The sequence below is a fragment of the Heterodontus francisci genome, chromosome 11, assembly GCF_036365525.1.
Source record: "Heterodontus francisci isolate sHetFra1 chromosome 11, sHetFra1.hap1, whole genome shotgun sequence".
NCBI classification, from domain to species: Eukaryota; Metazoa; Chordata; class Chondrichthyes; order Heterodontiformes; family Heterodontidae; genus Heterodontus; species Heterodontus francisci.
Window position 1 is genome coordinate 14,782,122 of NC_090381.1, and position 17,361 is coordinate 14,799,482.

The window sequence follows — 17,361 nt, forward strand, 5'->3', positions numbered from 1 at the left end:
ATAATGCCATTATGGATAAAAGGGCTGTGGGAACAGAATTTTCACGAACAGAATAATATGGGGACATTTAAGGTAAAATAATTAATCAATCATGTATTACTAACAAACTAACCTCGGAGCTGCAGAGACAGCTTATCAGAAATGACTTCATAGCTTCAGGGCTGCACAGACAGCTTATCAGTAGAAGTAGACTAACAAGTAAAAACTAACAGGTCAGCTGCAATAGTAGCCCATTGTATAGCAATCAGCCTAATGGTCCAAGGAGAGAGGGGGGATGAGAAACTGCTAGAGGGGAAGGTGACAAGGCAGTACCCCAATCAGGCCATGACACCAAGAAACTGCAAAGTTTGTAAACCAATTGGGAACATAAAGGGGGTGTCACTGATTTGTATGAAGAACTATAAGAAAGGCTTGATTTCCCTGCTCAGGCAGGAGAGGAGAGGAGAGAAGAGCTCAGGTGTTGTTGTTGTTTGCTTTGCTGATGATGTAACCAAGAAGTACTGCAATAAAGTTTCTTAAAGCTACAGTCGGACTTCGTCTCTCTTTGTGTAACTAAAGGGATCCAACAACTTGGCGTAGTCGGCAGGATCGCTGGAGGATTAAGACCAAAGCCACAGACATCGGACCTATATCTGCGCCCCCAGAGGTAAGGACTCCTCTTTATGTTAAAAGTCCCTGGTCGTTGTCTAAATTTCGGTTCCCTGCCACGCGATCCCGAACTTGGCGGTATTTGACGGAAATACCCTTTCTTGTGCGGCTCGAGACCCCCTTTCTAGACGTCTAACTTGGCGGTATTTGATGAAATACCTATTTGGCGAAAAGCCTGACGGCTCGAGACCTACTTCCCTACCTGAATGGATAAAATGACAGATGAAGGCAACCGACAGTTACCAACTACTGTCAAAGGTGGGCGGGCCCCACCTGACGTTCCCCAAGATGAAATACTTCGGCAGTTGAAAGAATATGTAGAGCAAAAGTTTAATTTGGCTAAAACGTACACCGAAATTGGGCAAAAATATGGCACCTCCACGGGACAGTGGTCCCTGGAAGATATAAAGAGAGTCTGGGGAAAAACAACCCGTTTAAAGGATAAAGAACGGACCCAATGGTCCCTAGCTGTAATGGGCCAGATTCGGCAGTGCAATGAGATTATGCGACAAACCCAATGTGATCGCGACCTAACGAGTGCAGAGGATCAACTGAAGGCGGTCTGCGAACAACTGGAAATTGAAAAGCTTGAAAAGGAAAAGTTAGAGGCTGAAAAACAATCTGAAAAGGAAAGGCTACAGATTGAAATTAAAGAGCTTAAAAAACAACTACAAGACCAGCAGACGACCCAACCGAAGGAACCGGGAGAGCTTTGCGAACCCTGCCGACCACCTCCAACTAACTTGTATCCGAGTGTGAAGGCGTTACAATCGGAACAACGGAAGATGCAACTGCGTGAAGCAGGTCTAGCCGAGTCTTCCAGTGAAGAAAGTGACAATGATGATGGGTTACCGTTTCCGCGACTAGCCCCCCTTAAACAGAAACGCATTAAGGTCAAGACGGAAAAGAAGACTCTGAACGGTAGCGAGGTCACCACGGCCGAGCACAACACGTACTGGACACACGTCCAGGGTTCCCCTGAGAAAATCGACAAGTGGTCCACAAGATTGCCCGACCCGAAGAAAGTGGGTCTGAAAACATGGGAGCAACTGGAACGATTGAAGGGAACTTACGATCTCCACCCATGGGACGGGGTACAGATTCTGACCGTAATGGTGCCCGGGCGAGCAAGCCGAAAGCTAAGGAGAGAGGTCCAAATTGCTTTGGGTGAAGATGGTCAGCTACTAGACGCCAGATGGACTGAGATTATCAAGTGGTTGTGAGAGTTTTGTCCTGCAAAAACGGATTGGGGCAAAGTCGCAGCCTGTCAGCAGAAGAACTCCGAGGACGTGCGGGAGTACGAAGAGAGGTTTCGGTCTACCTGGGTGGAATACTCAGGGATAGTAGACCCTACTCCAGAGGAGCTGGACGACACCAGTTTTGGACTCTTAAAATCCGCTTTTGTTGATGGACTAAAGCCAGAACTGTCTAAAATACTGAAGGCCACTCTACCGGAGTGGGACGCAGTAAGATTAAAATACTCAGAGTTAATTGACAGATGCACTCAGCTGGACAGGGATATAGGAGTCAAGCTTCGAGCCGTGCAGACAGATCCAGTACCGAAAGAGCCTGACAAAGAGCAAGTTAGGCGACCCGGCCCCTGTTATTACTGCGGGAAGGAAGGCCATTGGGCTAAGGCATGTAGAGTGAGAGGACGAGGCAGAAGATGCCAAGGACGCAACCCGGCACCCAAACCAGCTCCCTTCACTGATGTCAATGACCTCTTTGAGAAGTTCAAACGGTTGACGCCCCAGCAACAGAAGGAGATGTCCTCCTTACTCGATGCGACAAAAAACTAGAGAAGCCCTCCCTCGCCCTTTCGGCACCTCTCCCAGCGCTGGCAGAAAATAGAAAAGATGGATTGTATGTAACTGTGAGGGTGGGCGATCAAGACATTGACTTCTTCCTGGATACCGGAGCGAATTAACGTGTCTACCTCAACAATACGGAAACTCCCTACCGATGGACGGTAAGACTAAAAGAGCTTACGCAGCTGGGGGCAATGGGTTGGTAATTAAGAGGACCCAGCCCGTACGCATCGGTCTTGGTCCACACGAATTGATAACATCGGTCTGGGTAGGTCCGGTGGACCAAGCACTTCTTGGTATGGACATTCTCACTCAGCTGAACTCCTTGTTGCATTTCGAAGGCGGCCAGGTAACTTGGTCTATCAGAAGTTTGAAGAAAGAGCAGCTGAGGGTGCACCCAATATGGGCCCAGGATAAGAACGTTTGTGGGCTACATCAAATGGAATCGGCAACGTTTACGGGATCCGCTCCGCCCTGTACTAAGCAATACCCCATCAGTCAAACATCTATTGCAGGAATCCTACCCGTAATTAGACAGCTAGAGGAGCGAGACGTGCTGGTTAAAACACACAGTACCTCAAATAGCCCTGTGTGGCCAGTACGGAAGCCAAACGGGACCTGGCGGCTTACTGTCGACTAGAGAAAGGCTAACCAGTGTATTGATCAAAAGGCCCCTCTGGTAGCTGACCCCTCTACGGTATTTAATGCCCTGAAGCCGGAACACGAATGGTTCTCTGTTATCAATATGGCCAACGGATTTTGGTCAGTGCCACTGGCATCCGAAGTCCAACCGTGGTTCGCCTTTACTGCACAACAGCAACAGTACACCTGGACTCGCCTGCCGCAGGGTTTCCACAACAGCCCCACGGTATTTCATATGGCCCTACAAAACCATTTGAGGGAGTTACCTTCCATGTACTCCATGGTCATTCAGTACGTGGACGATATTCTGTTAGCCTCTGAGACAGAAGAACAGCACGAACAAGATCTGCGTACCCTGGTGGACCACCTTTATCAGAGAGGACACAAAGCCAGTATCGACAAAGCACAGATAGCAGAAGGAGAGGTCGTGTACCTGGGACAAAAGATTTTGAAAGGAAAAAGGGAACTAACCCAGGACAGGACCGCCGCCATTCGGGCTGCCAAACTGCCCACCACTATCCAGGAGCTTAGGTCCTTTTTGGGTTTGTGTAACTTCAACAGAAACTGGATTGACTCATCCACACAGCTGGCTCAACCATTAACCGATCTCTTGAAGGGAAAGCGGGCCTCTAAAGAATCAGTTACCCGAACCAAAGAACAACAAGAAGCTTTCGAAAATTTAAAGAGGGCTCTGTGCTCAGCGCCAGCCCTGGGAATCCCCGACAACGGGAAACCGTTTACCCTGTTTGTACACGAAAAAGAGGGATATATGACTGCCATACTGACAGAGGAACACGGGGACAAACAGAGACCTATTGGATACTATTCGAAAAGACTGGACACTGTCGCCCTAGGATGGGGCAGTTGTTTAAGAGCTGTGGAAGCTACATGCCAAGCAATAATGGCTATGGCAGGTCTGGTGTTAGATCAAAAGTTAACCGTTAAGTGTCCGTACACAGTCCACACATTGCTATCTATGAACAGAGTATCCCAAGTGACAGCAGCCAGATGGACCCGATGGACAACAGTCCTAGAGGCTCCCAATCTCCACATTGTCCGGGTCAGCCCGGTAAATCCGGCGACTATACTCCCGTGGCCTGAAGAGATGGAGGAAGAAGAACATGATTGTGTGGAGATTATGGAAGAAACAGAGGAGGTAACCCTAGCGGCAGAGGAAGCATTGCTCAACCCAGATTTAATCCTTTTTACAGACGGATCTTCCTTTGTTGACAACGGTACACAGAAAGCAGGATGGGCAGTTACAACCCTACATGAAGTTGTGGAAGTGGGATGCCTGCCTTCAGGACCATCGGCCCAACAAGCCGAACTGCGAGCCCTGTCGGAAGCATGTCGAATAGCAGAGGGGAAGACAGCTAATATTTACACAGACTCACGGTATGCTTTTGGAGTCGCTCACGACTTTGGTCAGCTGTGGCGCAAAGGAGGATTTCTCACTGCTACTGGTACACCTATTCGAAATGGGAAAGAGGTCCGAGACTTACTGGAGGCAATGCAATTGCCACAAAAGGTATCTATTTTGAAATGTAAAGCCCATACGAAAGACAACACCATAGAGGCAAAGGGGAATGCCCTGGCCGACAAGGCAGCCAAGGAAGCCGCCTCACAAGGTGATCCCCCGGATGCACGGACGCAAATATGTAAACTGAATGCGTCCCATCTGACACAAAGAACCTTTGGGCGCCAAGTGGGAGGGACCTTTCCAAGTGCTACTGACCACGCAGTCAGCAGTCAAAGTCGAAGGAAAGAAAGCCTGGATACACGCCTCTCACGTAAAACGAGCGACCCATGATTGAACGCCGAATTCTTTTTAGTGATGATTGTAATTATGTATTTGATGTTTTTGCTTATGAAGTGTTGTTGTAAACAAGTAACTGAAGCCCCTGCAAAACTTATGCCTTTACAGAGCTCCCGCGGGCCCCTCTTGTGGCACAAGCAGGCAACGAATTGAGTGTGACTCCCCCGGGTGTTGAAGGCTGTTTCTAGACAAGTAGAGACCATTAAAGGCACCTAGGTGGGATCAAGGAAGGAACACCAGTCCTCCTCAGATGAAGCTGACAGTGAAGAGGTTGAGGAGGACAACAGTAATGCAAATATTGCCATTCTGGATAGAAGGGCCGTAGCAAGACATGCAAGGAACAACAAGGAAAACCTCATATCTGCACATTTCAGCGAACAATAAGCCACTTCAAAAAGGAACTTTGGGAGGAGACAACAAAGATTCTCCAAATATGTTCACATACACCTGTGGTCATACTTACTCATTGCTGTAATCAAAAAGAAGGGCTTTTCTGACAACAGTGCATGAACATGTAGTGGAGGTATGTCTAACGGCCTGTATGCTATCAACTTTATTGAAAGCGACCTGTATCTCTATTGAACACATTGTCCTGCATCAAGGCATTAACTTGTACACATAGAAAGCGACAACATTGCAGTTCATTGATATGACTGGCAGATCTAATCTTCTCTGGGCTACAATGCAACCGAAGACACAACAATGCAAGCAGAGCAAGGTGTGACCACTGATCCACGAATGGAAGGTCTGTTGGTCGTTTTTCAATTAGAAAATATGCAAATGAGAAACAGCCATCAATAAGGCCTGAAGGCAAAAACCAAAACTCAAGATAGACAATGGACACTTTCTGAAATGTATTGCAAACATCAATGCAGTTCTACCATAATCCTCCAATAAACATTTTCCTTTTCAAATGAAGCCAAGCAAATTATTGACAAGAGTGCATCAAACACTAAAGTAAATAAATAGGTATTGAAAATTCTGAAATATGTGCACAATATTTACTGCACCCATGCCACCTTCATGCTCAAAACTATTTCTTCATACATTTTCTCCAACTACATCTAGGTGCGACCCTGATATTAGCAGCTGAGTTGGAGGCAGTCTGCTCAGTGTGCTGTGGATCACTGTCGTGAGCATTCTCTGGAGGAACGGGACTTTGATGGCTCCATCCGACTGGGGGTCTGAGGGTACTGAGTTTTCACGATCAGCCATGATCATATTGAATGGTGGTGCAGGCTCGAAGGGCCGAATAGCCTACTCCTACTCCTATTTTCTGTGTTTCTATGTCTGCAACAATGGTGTTTGAGTAACCCCCGTGTGCTCACCTGCTGCAGGTAAGGGGGTCAATGTCAGGGGGGAGGATGAGACACCGCTTACCCTGGGGGTATCATGAGTGTGAGGCTGAGCAGGGGCTTGGTCCTCAGCAGTCCTCCGATTGCCAGGGGACCCAGCTGGCACATGCTCCCTCAGCTGCTGGGATGTATCTGTGTTGTGCCCTGCAGCTTGTGACCCAGATTCCAATCTTAAACCCCTGCGGACCATGAGGATTTATCTGCGCTGGTGGAGGTGGAAGAGGAGGCAGGTGATGGTGCACTCTCTGGGGAATTGGCTTCATCTTCCTCCCCAAAGGAGGAAATTGGGCCTCGTGGTGTTCTGTGACTCGAGTGCAGGCACCTGCAGTGGAAACACAAAGAGGCACTTGAAGCATCAGCTGAACATGAGTTCACACACTTTCCTCTGGTGTGAACATATGGATGAAAGAGTGAAGATGACACTTCATCTTTACGCCTTGAGGATCCTGCCCCACCATCTGCGATTGCTCTCCCTCCCTCCTCTCTCACAACTTCTGACACTCCGATATCTGGGACTCCTCTACCTGGACTTTGTGCGCTCACACTGGTTGTGGGTGCATTTGTCCTGAAGGAGACAGTGCAGATTTAATGACATGTCAAAACATGCTTCACAATCATTGCATACTTGCATCGACATCACTCATTCAGGACTGACTTTCACACAACACATCCAAGCACATTAACAATGCTAATCATCATCTTTGTTCACAATCATTTAGTGTATGGCACCAAGGCTGCTAACGCATTCCTCTACATGGCTTGTGTACCCTCTGTCTTAAAGACATGGAGTAAGGGAGGAAAACACTGGAACAGTTTTGCCAGGCTCGCCGCGACACCCCACGGTTCAAAACCTCCTCTCCTAACTCCATCCAGGCCAACTTGGTTAGGAGGGAGGGTCTTCTGAGTCCATCTGCAGGGAAGAGGGCCTCCCGCCTTTCCCTGATGGCCCGGAGGAAAACCTGCAGGGACGCATCACTGAACCATGGGGCGGTACACTACCTGCTGGCTGACATTTGCTTTCCTTTTGCTGCAGGGCACAACAAAAATGGGGAGTTGGTGCTGGATTTGACAAATTAAGGAAAGAAAAAACTTTGACAATTAAGTAAAATATTTTAATTTTGCTCACTCCAAAGAGACTGATGGAACACAAACACTGCTTCTCCTTGAGGCTGCAAACACAGAATGCTTTATACCCACGGCAGTCATGGTGCTAGACCCTGTGATGGCAGGTTCCACTAATGAAAGGCCGTTCTCGCTACATGATCGCATGTGTCTCCTGTGCCCTCTGCTGCATCATTCATTTCCATATAGAACTACATGGGATACGGGAAAAATGGTGGAAGTGGAATTTCGGCCAACTTCTCGTCCCACCGTTGGGAACTCCACGTGATTCATAAAGAATCGGCCAAAGGGTTATAGATAGGATAAGTAAGTGTGAAAAATTTGGCAGGTGGAGTATATCTGGGAAGATGCGAGATTATCAACTTTGGCAGGAAGAATAGAAAAGCAAAACAATATTCAGATGGAGAGAGACTGCAGAATGCTGTGGTGCAGAGGGATCTGGATGTCCTCATACAAACGTCACAAAATTTTAGGCATGCGGGTACAGCAAGTAATTAGGAAGGCAAATGGAATGTTGGCCTTATTGCAAGGGGGATGGAGTATAAAAGTAGGGAAGTCTTGCTATAACTGTAGAGAGTGTTGGTGACACCACACCTAGAGTACTGTGTACAGTTTGGGATTCCTTATTCATGGAGGGATATATTTGCAATGGAAGCAGTTCAGAGAAGGTTCATTGGGTTTATTCCTCGATTGAAGGAGTTTTCTTATGAGGAAAGATTGAGCACTTTGGGCCTATACTCATTGGACTTTAGAAGAATGAGAGGTGATCTTATTGAAACATATAAGTTTCTGAGGGGACATGATAGGGGAGGTGCTGAGAGGATGTGTTTCCCTTGTGGGGAAATCTAGACGTAGGGGGCCTAGTTTCAGAATAAGGAGTCCTCCATATAACACAGACACAAGCAGGAATTTCGTCTGTCAGAGGGTCGTTAATCTTTGGAATTCTGTACCGCAAAGAGCAGTGGAGGCTGGGTCTTTGAAGATATTCAAGGCTGAATGAGACAATTTTTTGAACTATAATGAAGTCAAGGGTTATGGAGGTGCAGGCAGGAAAGTGGAGTTGAGTCCTTGATCAAATCAGCTATGATCTTATTGAATGGCGAAGTAGCTCGAGGGTCCAAATGTCCTTCTCCTGTTCTTATTTCATATGTTCTGTTCTTATTGGATAGATAAGATGTTGGTTGGGCTGCCAAACAAGTGAGCTGCTTTGCCCTGGCTGGTGTCGAGCTTCTGAAATGATATTGGAACTGCATTCATCCAAGCAAGTGGAGAGCATTCCATCACACACAAAGCTTGTGTGTTTTAGGGTTGGACAAGTTTTGGGGAGTCAGGAAGTGAATTGTTCACCAGAGAATTCCCAGCCTCTGACAGGCTCTTGAAGATCTAGCTTTTATGTGGCTGGCCTACTTCGGTTTCTGGTCAATAGTAACCCCCAGAATGTCAAGGGGAAGTGGTTAGACTCTCTCTTGTTAGAGATGGTAATTGCCTGGTACCTCTGTGGTGCAAATGTTAATTGCCACTTATTATTCCAAACCTGAATGTTGTCCAGGTCTTGCAACATTTGGATACGGTCTGCTTCAGTATCTGAGGAGTCATGAATGATACTGAACATTGTACAATCATCAATGAACATCCCCACTTCTGACCTCATGATGGACGGAAGGTCATTGATGAAGCAGCTGAAGATGGTTGGGCCTCGGACACTACCCTGTGGAACTCCTGCAGAAATGTTCTGGGGCTGAGATGATTGACCTCCAATAACCAGAACCATCTTCCTTTGTTCTAGGTATGACTCCAACAAGTGGTGAGTTTCCCCTGATTCCCATTGACTTCAATTTTGCTAAGGCTCCTTGATGCCACTCTCAGCCAAATGTCGACTTGGTATCAAGGACAGTCACTCTCACCTCACATGGAATTCTGCTCTTCTGTCCATGTTTGGACAAAGGCTGCAATGAGGTCTGGATTCAAGTAGTCTTGGCAGAACCCAAACTGAACATCAGTGAGCAGGTTATTACTGAGTAAATGAGTCTTGTAGCATTGTCATTGACAAATTCCATCACTTTGCTGATGATCAAGAGTAGACTGATGGGTGGTAATTGGTCGGATTGGATTTGTCCTGCTCTTTTTTGAACAGGGCATACCTGCACAATTTTGCACTTTGTTGAGTAGATGCCAGTGCTGTAACTGTACTGGAAAAGCTTGGTTAGGGGCACAGCCAGTTCTGGAGGACAAGTCTTCAGCTCTACATTTGGGATGTTGTTGGGGCCCATAGTTTTGCTGTATGCAGTGCACTCTGCAATTTCTTGATATTAAGTGGAGTAAATCAAATGAACCTGAGACTGGCATCTATAACGGTGGAGACCTGAGTAAAAAGCTGGGGTTGATCTCCTGAGAGCAGAGAAGGTAGACAGAAGGTAGGATTTGATAGACATTCTCAAAATCATGAACGGTTGTGATCGACAAAATAAAGAAAAACTGTTTGCAGTGGCAAAAGTGTTGGTAACGAGAGGATTTAATGTGATTCGCGAAAGAACGAGAGGAGACATGAAGCAAATTTGTTTTGAATACAGCAAGTTGTTATGATCTGGAATGCACTGCCTGAAAGAGTGGTGGAAAAACAAACTTTTAAAAGAGAATTGGTTAAATAATGGATGGAAAAAAGTAACAGGGCTATGGGGACAGAGTAGGGGAGAGGGATTATTTCCCTCACCTCACCTCTGCTTTCATTCCCCTCCTCCCCAATAAAACCATTACTCTCTCTCACCCTGGTCATTCCTTCTGGTACAACCATCATCACTTCCTTTGGTTCGAGGGACACAGGTGTGAAATTATATGGCAGACAACTGTTCCCACCAGATCTGGCTGGATCATATAAAGTACTGACGGGTCCTGCTCTCAGTTACTAAAACTACTCACTATACCTGGATCATCCTGGAATGCAAAGCTAACACCCACATCTTTTCTCTACTGCAAACTGCTTCTTAAAACCTTCTCCCTGTCTCCTCCACCCTCACATCCAACAAGTATGAGAAGCTCATGGATTACATTTTCACCAAGTTGAGACCATCTAATCAGATGCCTCTGCCTTTTCCCTCCCTTGCCCCAGCCCACTAGGCCAAACCTCCTCTATGTCTCCTCCCGCTCCAGCACTGAAATTCTGTCTTTTTCCAGTTTCTCTCCTATCGCCTTTCATGCCCTTTCCAAGCTCATCTTGTCCATGAGACACACTTCCTGCTCACCCAACCCTATTCTCATTAAACTACTGATCACCTAATTCCCTTCCTGGATCTCATGTCAGTTGACATCATTAATGGTTCTCACTCATGTTCTCTTCTTCAACAGTGGTATCATCAACCCTCTCTAAAAAACAACCCTTGACCCCTCTACCCTTGCAATCAATGGCCTATATCCACTTCCATCAAAAGTGTTGTTACCTTCCAGATTTGTGCCCATCTTTCTTGGAACTCCATGTTTGAATATCTTCCTGGTATAGTACTGAAACGGCTCTTGTCAAAGTTGCAAAAGACAACCTATGTGACTGTGACAAAGGTAAACTAGCCCTCCTCATCCTTCTCACACTGTCTGCAGCCTTTGACACTTGAGCATACCAGAGGGCATGGCTGAGGTGCAAAATAGCTATTCTGCATCTGTCTCGACCAAGAAAGTAGATGCTGCCAAAATTCTAGTGAAAGAGGAGGTAGTTGAAGTATTGGATGGGCTAACTCTTGATAAAGAGGAGGTATTCGAAAGTCTGTCTGTAGTTAAAATTGATGAGTCACCACGACCGGATCAGATGCATCCAAGGATACTGAGGGAAGTAAGGGTGGAAATTGCAGAAGCATTGGCCATAATCTTCTCATCCTCCTTAGATACAGGGGTGGTGCCAGAGGACTGAGAATTGCAATTGTTACACACTTGTTTAAAAAAGTGTGTAAGGATAAACCCAGCAACTACAGGCCAGTCAGTTTAACCTCAGTGGTGGGAAAACCTTTAGTAATGATAATCTGGGACAGTCACTTGGACAATGTGGATTCGTTAAGGAAAGCCAATAGAGATTTGTTCAAGGCAAATCGTATTTAACTAATTTGATTGAGTCTTTTGATGAGGTAACAGAGAGGGTTGATGAGGTTAATGTAGTTGAAGTGACATACATGGATACAAATAAAAACTGGCCTTTGCCAGTTCTGATGAAAGGTCACTGAGCTGAAACGTTAACTTTGCTTCTCTCTCCACGGATGCAGCCAGACCTGCAGAGCATTTGCAGCACTTTTTGTTTTTATTTCAGATTTCCAGCATCTGCAGTATTTTGCTTTTATATATATGGATACAAAGTTGCCTGAGTTACAGGAAACAGAGCGTAATGGTGAACGGTTGTTTTTAAGACCGGAGGAAGGTATATAGTGGGGTTCCCCAGGGGTCAGTAATCGGACCACTGCTTTTCTTCATCAATATTAATGATCTAGACTTGGTTATACAGGGTATAATTTCAAAATTTCCGAATGGCACAAAACTTGGAAGTATTGTAAATGGTGAGGAGGATAGTGATAAACCTGAAGAGGACATAGACAGGATGGTGGAATGGGCGGACAAGTGGTAGATTCAACTGTGGCTTTCAAAAATGAATTGGATAATTATCGAAAGAGAAAGAAATTTTCTGCGCTATGGGGAAATGTTGGGCAAGTGGGACCAGCTGAGTAGCTCTTACAGGGAACTGGCATGGACATGACGGGCAGAATGGCCTCCTTTTATGCTGTAACCATTCTATGATTCTTCCAACGTTTCTCCACTGTCGTCCAGGTGGGTGGGTCTGCAGTCGCCTGTTTCCATTCTTCCCTTTCTAATCGTAGCCAGAGAATAGCCACCAATGTCTTCTCATCCCATTCCTGCACAGTTATCTCCGGTGTCCCCCCAGGATCTATCCTTTAGCCTCTTCCAGTTTCTCATCTTCATGCTGCCTCTTGGTGATATCATCCGAAAACACATGGCCAGTTTTCACATGTACACTGATGACACCGACATCTCTCTCCACACCTCCACTGTCTCTAAATTGTCAGACTGCATGCCCGACATCCAGTACTGATTGAAAAGACATTTGCTCCATCTAAATATTGGGACAACTGTAGTCATTTTCTTCAGTCCCCACCACAAACTCTCTTCCCTAGCCACCAATTCCATCCACCTCCCTGACAACTGTCTGAAGCTGAACCAGACTGTTCACTAACTCTGTGTCATAATTGACCACAAGATGAGCTTTCAAACACATACCTGCAACGTCATTAAAACTGCTTAGTTCCACATCTGTAGCATTGCCCGACTCGGCCCCTGCCCCTTCTGCTGCTGAAACCCTCATCCATCCCTTTGTTACCTCTAGACTTGACTATTCTAATGCACTCCTGGCTGGTCTCCCACATTCTACCTCCATAAACTTGAGGTCATCCTAAACTCTGCTGCCCATGTCTTAACATGCACGAAATCCATTTCACCAATCACCCCTGTGCTCACTGACCTATGTTGGCTTCCTGTGAAGCAACACCTCAATTTTAAAATTATCATCCTTGCTTTCAAATCCCTCCATAGCCTGGCCCCTCCTTGTCTCTGTAATCTCCTCCCACAACCCTCCAAGATATCTACACTTCTCTAATTCTGGGTGATAGTGAATTGACAGCCTAATTTAAACAGCTCTGCATTTTATTAATATCCAGTAATTTCAATGGAAATTAGGAGAGATGTCAAATTGGCACCCAATTCACTACCAGAGCTGTTACGCTATCGCACAATGTCAGGACCTACATATAATGTATTATTCCGCTGATCAAGTGTAGTTGCACAGGTATAGAATCCAACGGATGGCAAATAAATATTTAATGAGTTCATTCAAAACTTAATTGTTATTCAGGCTGAAGATCAGAACCCTCGATTGCTTTTCTTGTAAATCATTTGTGCAATTCTCTCTTAAACTCACTGGGTGTACAAACTACATACTGTACAAGGAAACCTAGAGATTATTACAGATCTCTCTTACCTGCCTGGTTAATAAAATCAAAATCAGTTTCCTGTTCCTGCATTCCTGTAAGAAAAAGGTTATGATCATTATCTATTATTTAGTTACATGAATTAAACCCAACCCTGTGACTGGGAGAACTCAACATTCTGAATAACCAGAAATGGAATCTTGCAACTCACATCTCCATGTCACTACAATTGGAATATAGCCTCCATAAAGCTCTATAAAATTAATCTATGTTGGTTCTGGCATTGACCTTGTACTGTATGTGACCTCTGTCTCATGATGGCAAGGGGTCACAGCTGGGGGTTTGGCCTTCCAACATTAGGAGTTCTCCCATCTTTGCCTCAGTTGGTACAACCAACTCTATCAGTGGAGATGCTGGTCCGCCCAGTGAAATGATGCATACCAGAAAATATATAGTTCCCATCAGTGGAGTCCAGAACAGGGGTGGCCATTAAATATGGAGGAGAAGGATGTTACATTAGAAAGAGGGGTGGCAGGGTAAGTTACAGGTAAATATTTAATTCCGCCATCCTATAACTTATAATAGATCAAGTAATTATGCCTTAAGTATATTTCTGGTAAGTTTAGCTACTCATCTAATAAATAAAAGAATGGCAGCACACCTTAGTCCCATTGAATACACATCTTGTGGTATATGGGAACTCCAGGACACTTCTTGTGAACAGGACAACCACATGTGAAGGAAGTGTCGTCAGCTGGAGCAGCTGGCGTCACTGCCATGCATCCACGAGGCTGGGAACTATATGGATAGCACATTTATAGATGTGGTCACCCTGCAGCTTATGAATTAGGAGCAGGAGTAGGCCACTTGGCCCCTTGAGCCTGCTCCGTCATTCAATTAGATCATGGATGATCTGTTTGTAACCTCGACTCCACGTGCCTGCCTACCCCCGACAACCTTTCACCCCCTTGCTTATCAAGAGTCTATCTTCTTCTGCCTTAAAAATATTTAAAGACTCTGCTTCCACTGCATTTTGAGGAAGAGAGTTCCAAAAACTCACGACCTTCTGAGAGAAAAACATTTCTCCGCATCTCTGTCTTAAATGGGTGACCCCTTATTTTTAAACAGTGACCCCTAGTTCTGGATTCTCCCACAAGGGTAAACATCCTTTCCACATCCACCCTGTCAAATCACCCCTTACTTTTCTAAACTTTAGCACATACAAGCCTAGCCTATCCAACCTTTCCTCATCAGACCATGCGAGGTATTAGTCCAGTAAACCTTCTCTGAAACGCACCCACTGCAATTACATCCAAGGGTATGCAGGCAGAGAGCTAATGGGGGACCACCAGATAGTCAAGGAGGTCCAGGCAGGTAGGGTAGGTGTCCCCTCAGTGCAGCTTTCTCTCTAATCGGTATTGGTGAGGGCAGTAGTTCCTCAGGGAAGTACAGGAGAGCTAAATCCATGGCACCAACGGTGGCTCAGCTGCACACCGGGGAGGAGGAGGAAGCAATAGTGATAGGATATTCAATAATTAGGGCAACAGTTAGACTTTTCTGTGGCCACAGACATGATACCAGCATGGTATGTTGCCTAACTGGTGCTAGGGTCAAGGATGTCACTGAACAGCTTCAGAACATTCTGAGCAGGGAGGGCATTCAGCCTGAGGTCATAACCCATATCAGTGCCAATGACATAGACAAAAATAGGGGTGAGGTCCTGCAGATAGCTTTCCGGGAGCTGGAAAGGAATTGAAAGTAGGACCTTAAAGGTCGTAATCTCCGGATAGTTCAGCTGATTGCAAGGCTGGAGCAATGGTGCAGGATGGAGGGCTTTAGATTCCTAGGACATTGGGATTGATTCTGGGCGTAGATGGGAGCAGTGCAGGCCTGACAGGGTGCATCTCCATACGGCTGGGACTGAGACCAATATTGCGGCAGGAGGTGTGCTATTGTGTTGGGGATTGTTTAGCTTGGCGGAGTAGTGGTGTGGGGAGCGGAGTGGTGGTGGGAACCTGAGCTTAGATTCAGAAGGGAGAGACACAAAGCTAGAAATGGAAGGCAGAAAATTAGTGAGTCTGGAAGGCAGGGAAAGCAAAGGCTAGAAAATAGACAACAAAAGAGTTGTGGAGTGATCAGTGGTATATACTTCAATGCATGGAGTCCAGTGAATAAAGCAGACGAACTGAGGGCACTGACAGACATTTAGAGATATGATATCACAGCTATTACTGAAAAATTGCTTAAAGAAGGGTGGGAATGGCAGCTCAACATCCCTGGTTACAGGGTTTTCGGACGGGACACAGATGGGAGGATAATAAAGTGAGGGGGAGGGGTCACAATGTTGGGAAAAGAAACAATCATAGCTGTGAGGAGGAATGATATACGCGAATGATCATCAAAAGAGGCCATATGGGTTAAACTGAGGAACAACAAATGGGCAATCACACTACTGTGAATATACTATAGACCCCCAAACAGTCAGAGGAAGATAGAAGAGCAAATAGGTAGGAAGGTTGCTGAGAAGCTCAAATACAGTATTGCAGTAATAGTGGGGGATGTCAAACACCCTAATATTAAATGGGCTAAAATCAGTGCAAAAGGTTGCAAGAGGACACAGAATTCTTAAAATGCATTCAAGAGAACTTTTTTAGCCAGTACTTAGCAGACCAACAAGAGGGGGCAGTTCTGCACTTAATTTTTAAAAATGGAGCTGGGGAAGTGGTAGGGGTATCAGTGGGATGGTGGTGATCATAATTCAGTTAGATGTACCACAGTTATGCAAAAGAACAAAGAAAGACCAAGAGTAAAAGTTTTAAATTGGGGAATGGTCAATCTTACTAGGTTGAGATGTGATTGGAAAAAAATGGACTGGATATAGTTAATGGTGGGGAAATCAGTGTCAGAGAATGGGAGGTATTCAAGAAGGTGATAAAGAGGGTGATAAAAGACAAATATGTTCCCACAAAGAAAAAGGGTGGGACTCCCAAATCTAGATGTCACAGAGCATACAGAGTAGGAAAAAGGCAAAAAATGGAAAAGCTTATGTCAGATACCAAAAGTTCAATACTGTTGAAAGAAGTGTAGAAAGTGCAGGGATGAAATTAAAAAGAAATTAGGAAAGCAAAAGAGGGCATGAAAAATATTGGCAAGTAAAATCAAGGGAAACATAAAGGTGCTTTATATATACACAAAGGACAAGAGGAAAACTAAGGAAAGTGAAGGGCTTATTAGAGTCCAAAAAGGTAACTTGTGTGTGGAGGCAGAAGAGTTGGGCATGGTTCTTAATGAATACCTGTATCTGTCTTTACAAAAGAGGGTTTAATGCAGACATTGTAGTTATGGAAGAGGAGTATGAGATATTGAATGATATTAACAAAATGAAGGAGGAAATATTGAGTACTAACATCCTTGCAAGTGGATAAATCACCAGGCTACTAAGGGAAGCAATGCAAGGAATAGCGGATGCTCCGACCATCATTTTCCAATCCTCCTATTATAGGCATCTATATGGAGGAGTAGAGGATAGATAGATTTGTGCCATTGTTTAAAAAGGGAGGAAGGGATAGTCTAAGTAATTACAGGCCAAAAAGCCTAACTTTGGTGTTGGGAAAATTATTCAAAAGTACTCTGAGGGACTGCACAAATCGTCATTTAGAAACACACAGATTATTCAAGGCAGTCAGCATAGATTTGTTAAGAGAAGGTCGTGTTTGGTGAACATGATTGAATTTTTTGAGAATGCAACAAGGATATCAATGAAGGTAGTGTATTTGAAGTAATCTCCATGGATATTAGCAAGGTTTTTGATAAGGTTGCACCTGGCAGAGTGGTTAGATAAGTAAAAACCCATGGGGTTTAAGGGAAAGTGAGAAGTTGGATCCAAAATTGGCTCAGAAGCAGGAAGCAAAGGGTAATGGTCGATGGGTGCTTGTGTGACTGGGAGGTTATTTCCAGTCAGATTCCACTGGGGTCAGTACTAGGTCTCTTGCTTTTGA

The 17,361-nt window shown here is 45.3% G+C and overlaps 1 protein-coding gene across 1 annotated transcript in view; it reads right to left on the reverse strand.

Moving 5' to 3' along the window:
* LOC137375508 (uncharacterized) overlaps window positions 1-17,361 on the reverse strand; it is a 177,666-nt gene that overhangs the window by 79,682 nt on the left and 80,623 nt on the right. Inside the window, exon 5 of the mRNA XM_068042881.1 lies at window positions 13,414-13,458. Coding sequence (XP_067898982.1) covers window positions 13,414-13,458 — 45 coding nt within the window. The remainder of the gene's footprint in view (window positions 1-13,413; window positions 13,459-17,361) is intronic.